The 14,401-nt window shown below is 41.9% G+C and overlaps 1 protein-coding gene across 1 annotated transcript; it reads right to left on the bottom strand.

The window, feature by feature from the left end:
- Positions 1–1,950: 1,950 nt before the first annotated feature.
- LOC108372775 (uncharacterized) lies at positions 1,951–8,644 on the bottom strand. The gene is made up of 3 exons (XM_017628542.1): positions 6,538–8,644; positions 4,596–6,355; positions 1,951–3,100 (listed from the first exon to the last, which is right to left on the bottom strand). The coding sequence occupies exons 1-3, from the start codon at positions 8,633–8,635 to the stop codon at positions 2,234–2,236; spliced, it is 4,725 nt and encodes a 1,574-aa protein (XP_017484031.1). The 5' UTR covers positions 8,636–8,644; the 3' UTR covers positions 1,951–2,233.
- Between the last annotated feature and the right edge of the window lie 5,757 nt (positions 8,645–14,401).

Below are 14,401 nucleotides of genomic sequence, written 5' to 3' on the forward strand. Positions count from 1 at the left end.
ATGGTGTGTCTTACAAAAGCGATGTAAATCTAAATTTCTCAAAAAAAAATTCAAAAAAGTTGCACAACAACAATATTCTAGTTTGAAGTGTCTTCAAAATATCGTTAATTTTTGGGTCACATGAGTAATACATTTTTAAAACGTGTTTCCGCTAACACTGTGTATGTATTAAAAAATATAGGCTGGCAAAAAAAGTATAAATGCAATATTTCGGAAAAAACCGCAGTATCCATTCTTGGAATCCAAAAATAAGAATTATTCTGTGAAAGAAAGTATAGATACGAGCGTTACTCATACGCCATGTACGAGTACGACCGTGTACGATATGGTGTATGAGTAACATCTGCTCCTTTTTCATACAAAAAAATTATTGCACATTTTCATTTGACCATTCACAACTTTTTTATTTATCCATCGATTTTCATCGTTAGGAGCTTAATTTCTTTGTAAAAGAACAAGCTTTAATACAAATAAAAAAAAGGTTTATTTTTTTATTTTTTCCTTAAAGTTTAAATTTTTTTCATAAAAATGAAAATATCTCTTGAAAAATTGTATACAGATCAATAATCTGCCACTCAATATTAAGTTGGCGTGTTTTGGCGTTTTTTTGTGTCGTTTCAAAACTTAAGAAACTTAGAAATTAATTTTTTGAATATAGTTACTTAACCTCTCAAGTGTCATTCTTCTAACTTTGCCCTTTTAAATACCAAAAGTTCATTTTCATTTTAGAAAACTATAAATATTCTTTCTTTATAATAGGATTGGGAGTTCTATCCGGCGACTGTGTTTGCCAATATCTGATTGAAACATCCGGATATCTAGTTAATAAAGTGGTATTAACCGGATTTCCGAATAACAGAAAAGAACCAGATATACGGATTTTCAAACCAAAGATAAAATAAAATAATTGGTGTATTACTGAAGTGCTTTATAATATCCCAGAAAATAATTTAGGTAAGTCTTCTTAAGTGAAGCTATTCTAAGAGGCCTACCCAAGAAGGGCTGAAAAAAGTTCTTCCTTGCATGCCTTGTAGAAGGGCTTATTCATTTACAATTTACGCGAATGCATAAATTTATATTATTTAGCATTACAAAAGAATTTCAATAAACATTTTAAGTTGCAATAACACATATTTGATATAAACCATAAGCAAATAGCTCAAAGATGTATGATTTTTATAAATTAAAGAAGCAACTTTAAAAGAACTCCTCCAAAAGGTCTTCCGAAGTACGTCCTATAAAAGCCCTTCTGAAAGGCGTTCTATAGGTAGCGAAATAAGAAGCCCTTCAATTTGCGCTACTCCATACAAAAAAGAATGAAGAAAGGAGTGTAGAGTGGAAGGCCTCTTGACTCTCAGGAAGGCCTTTCGGAACGGCTTTAACTCCTGAAATTATCTACTGGGATATTTATTTGNGGCGTTCTATAGGTAGCGAAATAAGAAGCCCTTCAATTTGCGCTACTCCATACAAAAAAGAAAGAAGAAAGGAGTGTAGAGTGGAAGGCCTCTTGACTCTTAGGAAGGCCTTTCGGAAGGGCTTTTAACTCCTGAAATTATCTACTGGGATATTTTTTTANTGCTTTATAATATCCCAGAAAATAATTTAGGTAAGTCTTCTTAAGTGAAGCTATTCTAAGAGGCCTACCCAAGAAGGGCTGAAAAAAGTTCTTCCTTGCATGCCTTGTAGAAGGGCTTATTCATTTACAATTTACGCGAATGCATAAATTTATATTATTTAGCATTACAAAAGAAATTCAATAAACATTTTAAGTTGCAATAACACATATTTGATATAAACCATAAGCAAATAGNTGCATAAATTTATATTATTTAGCATTACAAAAGAATTTCAATAAACATTTTAAGTTGCAATAACACATATTTGAAATAAACCATAAGCAAATAGCTCAAAGATGTATGATTTTTATAAATTAAAGAAGCAACTTTAAAAGAACTCCTCCAAAAGGTCTTCCGAAGTACGTCCTATAAAAGCCCTTCTGAAAGGCGTTCTATAGGTAGCGAAATAAGAAGCCCTTCAATTTGCGCTACTCCATACAAAAAAGAATGAAGAAAGGAGTGTAGAGTGGAAGGCCTCTTGACTCTCAGGAAGGCCTTTCGGAACGGCTTTAACTCCTGAAATTATCTACTGGGATATTTATTTGGCAACTCAATAGATTCAGAAATTCATATCAGTTTCACGGAAGATAAAAATTCAAACCGAATATGTAATATTTTTAAAAACCATAATCAGAAAACTTACATATCAGCTCCAACACCACTTCGGAAATCATGGCGACCATTTCGAAAGGCTCAGGATCTTCACCACTAGCGCTGCGCATATTTGCCGGTACAATTTCGCGCCACACCTCAGCAATGACCGCACGATGTTTGATGAAATTATCATCGCTGAATGATTCCTCAATGGGTTTATTCAAAAATTCAATTGTACGTTTCTTCATTTCTGCCGCACGATCGGACATAAAATACAGCTTTGCACATTTGCGCGAAACATACGCTTGCTTTTCGCGCAAATCCTCTAGACACCATTCCTCAAAAGTATCCAACCTACTCTGCAGCTCAGTGTATATGGATAGCGTAAAGTGCATTTCGAGCAACAATACAAAGGTTTTAATTTTCAAATTTTCTATGCCACGCATAAAACTCTCCGCATCGGGAAATACAATTAGTATAGGATGCAAGTTTTGTAGATATACATCCTCATAATAGGCCTTAATTGCCCACGCGTCGTCTTTGTCACGCTTACGTATATTTACAATATTGCGTTTGGCGATCGACTCTTCGAAGTTCTCCAATTCAATCACCACCCTTTCGCATTCTTTCCCATAGCCATTCTCTTCTTCTTCTTCCTCTTCCTCATCACACTCGGAATCGCGCTGTACCGGTTGTTCAATGCGATGTATCCAATCGTTTTCGTAACGCCACTCCGAATCACCGAGCAAATAGTGAAAGTTTTGTAACATTATACGACGAATCCAATGGCCTTCAATGAAAACAATGTCCATATTAAGCACAATTTGTTGGCGTTCTAATTCACGAAATTCACGCTTCAAAGCGTCTGTGCGGTCGTAATAGGATTTCACCTGGAAAAATCGAATGGAAAGCATCATTGATTCGGATATCAAAACAAAGGCGAATAGTGGAGAACGCGTTAGATATTCCTTGCAATAAGTCCAGGAATGAAAGAACTAGACTGACAAATATCCTTAGGTTTACGGCAGCCTACAATCTTATTGTGGCTTCTAATCAACCTCCTTAAAGAGAAACGGAAGATTATTACAGGTATCGGTTACTCTGGGCCAATTACGGTCAATATATTGTAGCCGCCTCAACAGCTACTTTTCCAGAATGAATGAATGAATGCCCGGTATATGGAGACCTCTACCGTCCCCATGACACCAACCCCCTCTTNGAAGATTATTACAGGTATCGGTTACTCTGGGCCAATTACGGTCAATATATTGTAGCCGCCTCAACAGCTACTTTTCCAGAATGAATGAATGAATGCCCGGTATATGGAGACCCCCACCGTCCCCATGACACCAACCCCCTCTTCACATGTCAGCGCTACACTACGCAGCGAACATCCCTCTCGCTGTGGTCCGACCCGTCGAAATACGGTCCGTTACAGTTCAGTTGTAAAAGTTTTGTATACCTTGGGAGGTTGGTCACGATGTCGGTGATGAGAGAAATGTGGGGTGGTCTACCTTCGTCCTGTTGCGTTTGCCGCAGTGGTTGTTGCTGCCTGGTGGGGGATGGACATCATCGCCACGTTCACGAACTCTCTCTCTCTCCTCAAATGCCGTCATCGAAGTTCAACCATCTCCTATAACAGAGAAAGTGCCTCGAGAGATCCGCGAAACTCTGGGAAAACTACTGTCTGGATACACCAGGATGGTAAAACTCGTGCTTACATATTAATATTCGAACCTCATCCAAACCACATTTTCGAATGCCTTCTTAAACCCACTTAACTGAGCCTGTCTTTTTGGCCCGACGCCGTTGAAACACCTTTTTTCATGGGCCCAGAAAGGAGGGTTAAGTAGCCGCTTGGACAACGACAACCAGTAATTAGAGCCATAACTTTGGACGAGGCTGCAGCTCNGCCTGTCTTTTTGGCCCGACGCCGTTGAAACACCTTTTTTCATGGGCCCAAAAAGGAGGGTTAAGTAGCCGCTTGGACAACGACAACCAGTAATTAGAGCCATAACTTTGGACGAGGCTGCAGCTGGATCGATCAGGGTCAGGTAATGTGCTAAAATCCAACAGACAAGTCCTAAAGCTACAGTCCGACAATTCTTCAATCGATAGATAAATTATGCGGTTTAGAGAGCTCCCTGACAACTACGGTATGATCTTAGTACAACCATGGGCAGCTTGTGGTAACAAGAAAAGGAGTCCCCTGCTTGAGGAAATCAATTGAAAGTATGTAAATGTACAGTGGTAAAAGCAATTAGGGAATACGTAACGACTGTTGTTATAATGTTTAAGATTTATTTTTTAATTTGATTGAGCCTTTGTATGTTAACGTAATAAGTTTATTTGGTGTGAGTAAATAGGCAAACTAAACACACTTACCTTATGTACCACCGACGTGGCGGCTTCGTATTCACTTTTCTCCCACTTTGCGAAAAGCTTCTCATATAGTGACTTCAAAGTCAGCATATTCTCCCAATGGTGCTCGTTTAACCTATCGTAGATTTTCATACGCACTATTTGACCTTGTATGAGCATAGATTCGAATTTCAAACGCTGTGCATCCTTAATAAACGACCTGCCGCTTTTGAAATTGAACATTTTCACTGGTGGACGATTTTTCAATTCATCCACATAGTTTTCATCGATATCAGTCGTCACTACGCTGCGATACTTATGCGGTCCGTGGCCAATAAGTTTTTGACGTACATCTTCTACCGGAACCTCAAGGCGCAAACGCAAACCATTCCGTAGGCGCGTGTTGAATGTAAAGAAGCTATCTTTAGGTGTGCTCAATTTCAACTGCGCCTTGCGCTGTCCCGCAAAGGGGAGCACCACAAAAGGATTATTTTCTTCAGCCTCGATATCGAGTGGCTCCAACTTGAAGCGACAACGATTCAACGCTTCGAATGGCACCACTGATTTGCGTATATAGTCGAGTGGAATTTTCGTTTTGCCTTCCATTAGCAGAAAACTGCCACTGTCGTTCGTTAGATTCGTGCACACAGAACTACTAAGCGAGGTCAGACACGTCTCAATACTTTTAAGATCCTCTTCTATTTCTTGAACTATTTCGTCACGATGGACAGTAAATATCTGGCCCTCATCTTCGTTCACTTTGGTTTCATAAAGCGCCTTGCGCACTTCATGTAAGAACTCCAAATACTCTTTGCGTCCTGGATAATCGAGTTCTTCGAAATCTTCAGCTGGACGACTGTGATAGTGGAAGTCGCGTGGCTGACACAGATCTTTAATGTGAAGAGTCTTATCGGCAACTACGTGCTTCCAAGACTTCTGCAGGTAGTTTTCGACCATTTCTTTTGTATTCCATTTGGGCATGGTCAAATCCATCTCAACAAATTGATTGCAGGGTGGTTGTGCCATGCGAAAATTGTCCATAACCACGCTCTCTTCTTTGCTCTTACCCTTCGTCACTTGAGCCTTGACAATCTTAGGCTGATAGTGTACATCCACCGGTTTCTGTTGCATATAATCCCAGTGATCGTGGTGATGGCGCGCCTCGAACAATTTCGAATAATCACGCTTCTTCACGTCCCGCAAATTGTTGAAGTGTATTTCGTCGGGACTAAGTTTGACCAAATGCGGCTTGTGTACCGCGGCGACGGTCTGGTCGAATAGTAGTGAAGGTACGCGCTCGTTAAGGTAGTCACGTGGCTTTCGCGGATGCCGACGTATGGTTGTTTCTCGATACCTGGGCGCAGGCATATTACCTCGCATGTCCATTGGTACTCTAACGCTTTTGGCTAGCTTTGCGCGCCTATTCTCTTCCTGATCCACTAACTCCGGCTCCGGTTCCGGTACCCATTCAGGATCTGAATCTGTGTCCGATTGCTCGCATTTTGTTTGCAATCTGGACTTTTTCACCACGTAACATGGTATGCCAAGCAATTTGAGACGCTTCTCTTTTATTTGCGCCTTGTGCTGTTTTTTTATTTTATCCTTCGCGGCCATGTATTCGAGCGTTGTATTCAAATTCATCAAATCGAGATCATCACCCTGCTGTGCCGACTGCGATTTCTCACTCTGCTGGTCTTGCGCTCTTTCGTCATAGAGAAAACGTATCAGATTAAACTTCTTCATTGGATACTCGAGACGAGGTCGTACAATTCTAAACTTTTTANCTTCGCGGCCATGTATTCGAGCGTTGTATTCAAATTCATCAAATCGAGATGATCACCCTGCTGTGCCGACTGCGATTTCTCACTCTGCTGGTCTTGCGCCCTTTCGTCATAGAGAAAACGTATCAGATTAAACTTCTTCATTGGATACTCGAGACGAGGTCGTACAATTCTAAACTTTTTACGCAAGTCACGTTCATAGTGACGTCCCAACCGCTTTTCGATGTACTCGCGTACGGCGCTACTCTTTATTTTCGGCAGTTTATAACCGAATTGTGGCAGAAAGATTTTGAGCAGGGGATCATCGGGCTCACGCAATTTCGGTATGCCCTCTTCAATGTCCAGCCTAATGGCTTCCTTCTTCGGCGCCAACTCCGCCAACCACCCTTCACGCGTCTTGCATGTCTTCTCTTTGCGCGTTCCGCCGGCCTTCTCGGTCTGGTGTTGCTTGCCGCGCAAGCTTTCGCCCAGCTTGAAGTGGAAGCCACGCAGCTTATAGTTGCTACCATACTTACCCACTTCAATGTCGTCCTCGTCATCGCTAGACTGTTCGCTGAACTCTGTGCGTTCAGAGCTATGTTTTGGAGTATCGCTGCTAATCTCCAGCTTTGCTTCCGGGTAGTCCTTCAACTTGCCGAAATTTTTCAAAAAATATTCCTTTTTAACAAGGGCTTTGTCGCGTTTAATACGATTTTCCGCCTTCAATACCTTCTTGAACTGCTTTGTTTCGCGCAGCGTATGGGGAAAACGCTGTACTGGCTTTGGCGATTTACGCACCAGCCCTTCTATTTTAATATCGGGGTCGCATGCTGCATCTATGCCATCTACCACTTCAGTGAAATGCTTCTTCGCCAGCATTGTGGGTTTGAGCTCCTCATCAACTTTGTCTTGCCGTTTTTTTGCGTTTTGTTCTTGCTCTGCGAGCTCTTTACGCCGCAAATAGAGCGTCTTGTAACGATCACGGCGGTTTCGGCTTTCTTCTGCTATTTTCTCTTGATTGTATGGCTTGTCGGCCGAGCGGAATAATTTACAAAACGGCAGAGGTGGTTCACTGCTTGGCTCCTTCTCTTCCACGGTGCGATCCGGCACCTCAAAGCATTTAGGCACTGTCAAGCGTTCATTTAACAATTCTCCTTCTACTTTATCCTGTATGTCCTGTTTGACACGACGTCGCTCCATGTGACGCACTATACTGCGATATAAGCTCTGATTTTGTACATCCTGTTCGTCGGCCTGATAGGTTTGTTGATAATCAAGGCCTTGAAAGTCCAGTTGCATAGGGTTCTCCAAGTCTTTTTGGTCACAAATAAATGACTCTGATGATTGCGACCGCGTCTCGCCACAAACATTGTCTGCATATTTAACTGACTTTGTCAATATATTGAATTCACGCTTCTCTGAGAACGCCTTCGTACGCAATGCCTGTGGATTAACCAAGCAATACTTCTTGCGCGGATCTCGAGTGAGAAAGAATTTCTGGCGCGCACGTGATAGTTTTGCAAACGCTTCGAAATTTATCGGGCAAGTGCCGACAAAGGGTTTTGGCGCACCAGCTACAACGCTCTCCCGACATGGTTTCTTCCATTCGGGACCGCGAAAATTCGTGCGTTTGGCACCCGACTCCTTATGTTGTGAATCGATCATTTCTTGTGAGGTGACTAACTTTTCATCTGACAGCCTCGGTGGCGTTGTTGTTGAATTTATGGTTAGAGAGCTGCTTTTTGGATTGGATGAGGTGGATGCGCTCGAGCATCTGCGTTTGAATTTCTTCGGCGCTGCTATAATCAAATTATCAAAATGTGAGTTTGTGGAACTTGTAAAATCGTAGCCGCGTTGTTTTCGGGGTGGGGTTGTTGTAGGGGACTCTTGCTCAGACAACCGTAGCTGGATATTTGCTACGTTAATCAGCGGTCTCGTTGGGTCACCATATTTAACGGCACTAGCAACTAGGCCCCATTTATCTTTGGCTGCAGCCTGTTGGTCACATATTTCATATTTAATTTTGTTTGTGCATTTTGCAGTTGTAGATGACGATGCTGCGTGTCTCTTTAAAAATTCNTTAACGGCACTAGCAACTAGGCCCCATTTATCTTTGGCTGCAGCCTGTTGATCACATATTTCATATTTAATTTTGTTTGTGCATTTTGCAGTTGTAGATGACGATGCTGCGTGTCTCTTTTGACGCAAACTCATCATAGACTTATCACTGGCGTCGCTCAACTTAAGCTCCTGCACCGATGGCCTCGGGCGTTTATAGTAATCCGATTTTTTTGTTGTTGGCATGGTGCTTCAAATATGTAGATAGAAAAAGTTTATATTTTTTAATTTTAACAAACTCATAAATAAACAATTCTTTCCTTCTATTATTTTATTCAGAAGATCATAAAAAACCATTATTTCCTTAACNCTGCACCGATGGCCTCGGGCGTTTATAGTAATCCGATTTTTTTGTTGTTGTCATGGTGCTTCAAATATGTAGATAGAAAAAGTTTATATTTTTTAATTTTAACAAACTCATAATAAACAATTCTTTCCTTCTATTATTTTATTCCGAAGATCATAAAAAACCATTATTTCCTTCAATTATTCCATTCTGACAGTAAAGGCGAAAATACTTATTATGTAAGTGTTATTTAAGATAATTTGGAAAACGCTTAAACAAAGTAAAGTATTAAGCTAAACCAAATGAGATTGAAACTTTATTTACATATGTATCTAAAAAGCTGCTGGGGTATCGAAGACCAACAAACGAATAACAAAGAGTAGTATATTGAGAAAAAGATATTACAGCGACAGCCGACTCTAAGTACTGGAATGACTTGAGCTTTTCCCTAACAAGCGCTGTTGCGACCTAATCCCATTTTGTTCGGCGATCTAAACCCGTTTTGTTCTGCGGACCCCATCAAGGGCTTTGACCCCAACCCCAGAAATCTGCGACAGCCAACGGCGACTTCACCCGAACTCTACTTTGGTTAGATGCAACACCTGTAACGGATGGAGTCATCTAAGAACCTGCTCAGGCCTTGGGTCTCACAGGGAGTGGGCCACAAGCTTTGTGTTCCCTGTTTCTCAAGCCATTCGGTATTATCCGCCTCCATAACCACCAGCTCGCATAACGCGCAGATGCGAACTAGCACTCAGAGAGCCTGCATGGCTCCAAGAAGCTCACAGGAACAACAGTCAAACGCCACGACATAGGTGAACTACGCAGAGGTGAAAGCCGAATGGAATAAGGTGATTTCAGCGCACACAACAAACTTTGGACCACCGAACCTATGTCAGCTCTAACAGAGCTGATTGGAATGGCATCGCGGAAGTTACTCAGAGTAGCTTCGCCGCCTTTTCCATACCCGCAATTGTATATGCTGGCGAACGCCGCAGCTGCTCGCTTCATTCTATCTGTACGCATCGCGGAAGTCCGGCCAAACTATCCGGCAAAAACGGCTGTTCTCGCAAATGAGTGTGACCTCATACGACAGGTCGATCCGGAGGATCCTCGCCTAAGTGGTCGTCAGTTGGAGATTCAGCAAGTGGTAAACCAAAATTAACGGAAAAAGTGCGAGGAGCTTTTGAAGACCTGCATTTTTGTCTATGGTGTGAGTAAGCTCAGGTCAACCGTGTGGTCCTGCCTGGTGTAGGAAAGCTAATTCGATGGTCACGCCTCGTCGAGCCCGAAGAAATGCACGGGCCATTTTAGCCAGCAATTTGCATGCATTCTACGGTAGATAAGGCCAAGCGGCGGCTGATCAGGAGGCTGCACAAACTGCCCAAAAACAATGACTTACTTTCAGCGGCGGTGCAGTCCAGGTGGTCATCGGTAAGGCGAAAACCTCCAAAGGCATTGGACACGACGAAATTTGCATACTGATGCTGAAACATTTGAGTCCTGCGGGCGTAGCATATCTCAACTTGTAAATGGCCACTATCATCACTCCCGAAATGTGGAAATCGGGGAAAGTGGTCCCACTTCTGAAACTGGGGAAACCAACTAACAAAGGAGAGTGTTACCATCCGACAACGCTCCATTCCCTGTTCACGAAGACACTTGAGGCCTTGCTAATTCCACACTTCACATACCACCTGACCCCAACGTAGAGTGCACAGCACTTAACGCCGTAAGCAGCTTGTGGTCTTAACCGTAACGGCACCTTAAGAGCACAGTCCTAGTATCGTTGGACTTGTCAAAGGCGTTTGACATGATTTTTCATTCCACGCTACTAGAAGACATCGAGGCTTCCTCTCTCACACAGGGACTCAAACGGTGGTCGGCGAATTATAGGGGTGGTCGGCAGTCGTCAGTAACCTTTTTAGATCAAACAGCAAAACCTAGCAGATTTAAGCGAGGGATTCCACAGGGTGGTGCCCTCTCCCCCCTCCTGTTTAACTTTTATATCTCGAAGCTCTCTCTGTTCTGCTCTCGAAGCTCCCTCTGCTCTGACCGATTTTCCCTGATCTTATATGCTATACTATTTGATATTGGCGTCAGGGAATGGAACTGATGACCTCTGCATGAAAGCAAACGGCTATCTCCCCAAACTTTCTCGCTTATTCACTGCAAGGAGCATAACCCTCTCTCCAACGACCACCTCGGCTTCAACTAGGCATTCACCCAACTCAAACATTTTTGGGGTTACATTTGATAGCCTGCTTTCCTTCTCCGCGCACACAATCGCAATTGTCAATAGAGTACAGAGCTGCAAGGAAAAAGAAACGTTTCTGAGAACATACAAGGAAATTGGCCGGCCGGTTCTAAACTATGTAGGGCCCGTGTGGTATCTGGGGACTAGCAGGACGCAGTGTACGAAACTGCAGACATGCCAAAACATGGCACTCTGGACAGTAACTGGATGCCTTCTGTTGTCGCCTGAGCACCACCTTCTCTGAAATCAGTATCCGGCATGCGGACAGTCCCCTCACACCACCAACCACCTCTCCACATGTCGGCTCAATCCCACTCAGCTAAAACCCCTCTCTTTTTGGTCCGAACTCGTCGAAATAGCTCTTTTCGTGGGCGTACCGTTAGTTGAGCTTGACGACAACGATTGATGGACAAACCGACCTAGGCGGGGTTTAGTTATAAACTTTAGATGTAACACTTCTTAGCATTTTAAGTGCATCGATGACGAGTTTATCGCAGAAGATGTGTGGCACATGCACCAGCTGTTATGTATATCTTAATTAGAATATCTGTATGCTTTGCCATTGCATGGGAAAGGTGATCCAGCTGTTACACCAGTTACCGCGGGATAAGCTTTCTTAACATTGCATATATCGAACATACCACGTGAAATACCAAAGCATTTCGCTAGCCAACTGGTTGAGTGAAATGCTGGAAAAGACCCTAGGTAAATTAATGATCCCATATTCGTATTCAAACCGTTCGACCTCTTTAATGAGATTTTGGAAAGCATTATAACTAAGTGCTGCTATTCTGAAAACTCGTGGTGCTATATATAGATTCGTTCCTGGTTATGTGTTATCTTCTCGAGGATGCTATACTCTTGTAAAGTGGTCTTAAAATTAACCCCTTTACTAGGGGCTGCCTCGGTATCAGAGAGTACATCGAGAAAACTCTTTCTTCGTTGTGGTTATTCATTGTTGATAAATTCAATAATCTACATAGTTCCTATCGACGACTGCTTGAGTTGTCAAGCTTTGCAGTATGATATGTGTATGGAAGATCTCAAAATTTCCACCTCACCAGCGCCTATAGCCACGGTTAGGCACCCGTTACTTCCTAATGGGGTACAGCAAAGTTTTCCTCCCGGATGAAAATCGTTCAATAAGCACGATTTCGCATAACACTCTGGTTTTGAAATTCGTCTAAGCGCCAGCACTGCATTAAGATGTCGCCCTAGCAGAGGACATTGCTGAGCGCCTGGGTATATCGTGTCCACAAATGATTAAGCTTCAGTGAAAAGATTAATCGACTCGGCATCCATACGTGGCCACCGTCAGGGGTTTCTTAAGGGAATTTCCATGTTGCTACAGCCACAACAATGAGTGCACAATATTGCTACAACAACAACAATGCACAATGAAAATCAGATTTTTTTTCGATAGCGCATATGGCAATTTTACATATTCTGTCGAAGATTTTATTAAACCAAAAACCCATTATTGATGCTTTTCAGATATCACCTCTCGGCTTTTAAGATATCACCTCTATCATTCGAAATTTACCAAACATTTATACCTTCAGATAATCAGAAATGGATGTTTACTCACGTCCGGAATGTTATGATTCTGTTTCCGCTACGGAATTCCAGTACAATCCGGAAAGGCTTTACAAATTGCAAAAATGAACTATTCACAATGAAACGTCTTTCCGAAGCATGATCCAACTAATTCTAAGAGCGCGGTTACCCACGACCGTGTACGTAGCGTAGAAGTACGTAGAGACATATCAAGTTTGCTGTTGATAGAAAGAGAGATATGCTACGTCTACGTCACGGTCATGCGGTGGTGCGTTTTTGTTAACAGGCAAATCCCATAAGATAGATCGTGTCAGCTGACAAGTTCTCCGTTTTTACTTCCGTGGGTAATTGCGCTTTAAATCTTTAATGTTTCCGAAGGGAATTCAAACTAGGGGCCTTCACACCGAGCTTGATATTCGGTAATAGGTTCTTTCCCGTACGCAACGCGGGATCCCGCGGGTGCCCGAAACAGCCCAGAAATCATCCCCGTACTCAACAAAATGGGCAATAGGGAGCGAAAATTGGAACGTATTAAATCGTAGGTGTCTTCTTCTTCCTGGCCGAAACAGCCGGGACTTTTTCTCCGGGTGAAAATGGATAAAGTGTCAAAGTGCATATCAGCTGTTTTGTGCTTACATGTTGCCTGCATTTACTGGGTGCTTTTAAGGAATAGTGAATTGCCTGTTGATGTATTTACAATCTTTATATACTTAAAATCAAATTTGTGAGACCAAAATTCAGTTTCCAAGAGTTTGCATTAAAGTGACAAAAACGAATACAACGTGAATCAGCTGTTTCGCGAATTCTCCGTACTTCTGGATTATATTCCATTTTTGAGTCCAAACTTTTCGCTTATTCTCTAATTACCGGATCCGGTCCGGATTGTTGGGGAAAGAACCTAATTTTTCCTATTGTATATTAGGGGTCTTCACACCCAGCTTGGTACTTGGTAACTCGTGATTTAGTTATTGTTATTATAGATGTTATTTGCGTGATTTAGTTATTTGCAAATAATAAATTAACCCATCGTTTATACGGCAAATTCTACCATTTTGCAAATAATACGTGCATATAAACGTAGTATATGTTCATCTACAGCTGGCTTTCGGCAGAGTGTGGATTTAAAATTTAATAAATATCGAACAGCTGATCAGTTCACCGACTACCAGAAAAATTGTCAAACTTGCCATCACGATGATTCGGCAATCGGTAAACCGATAATAAAATAATTTTACACAAGCTAAATACATGGGAAAAATTACCGAACACCGAATTACCGAGTACCAAGCTTGACGTGACGACCCTGTTATATGATAATTTTCTGGTAGTTGGCAAACTGATCAGCTGCTCGATAATTATTAAATTTTAATCCGCCATCTACGAGCCAGGTGTTGAAAAACATATATACCAGAATAGCAAACGTAAGTTGAAAAGGACGGTCACAGGCCAAACTAATATTCAAAAATTTCTCATTTGCATACAACTTTTATGGGACTAATCGAAATTGAAAGCGTGCGGATAAAGCCAACTTAAATTCCAAGACTTGTCTTGCGTGACATTTCGATTTGACGTTTACGCTCAATTGACATTTTGGCGTGACTATGGATTCAAATTTTGTAAATTTCCGAAAATGTGAGAGATATGCAATTCTGAGAAATCACGCACGCAAATTGATTTCGGTATATCAAATGTGAAAAACTTGCGTGCACGCGTAGAAAAACTCACGCCGGTATTATTAGATGGAGCTGTCTCAATTCACAAAGTTACCGAGCGCCAACTAGCAGTTTCCCAAAACTACCGAAATATAATAATAAAATATAATAGCCTATCTCGGTTTGCGGTCATATTTTCC

Source organism: Rhagoletis zephyria, unplaced genomic scaffold (genome assembly GCF_001687245.7).
Source record: "Rhagoletis zephyria isolate East Lansing unplaced genomic scaffold, Rhagoletis_zephyria_1.1 Rzeph_scaffold_06019, whole genome shotgun sequence".
NCBI lineage: Eukaryota > Metazoa > Arthropoda > Insecta > Diptera > Tephritidae > Rhagoletis > Rhagoletis zephyria.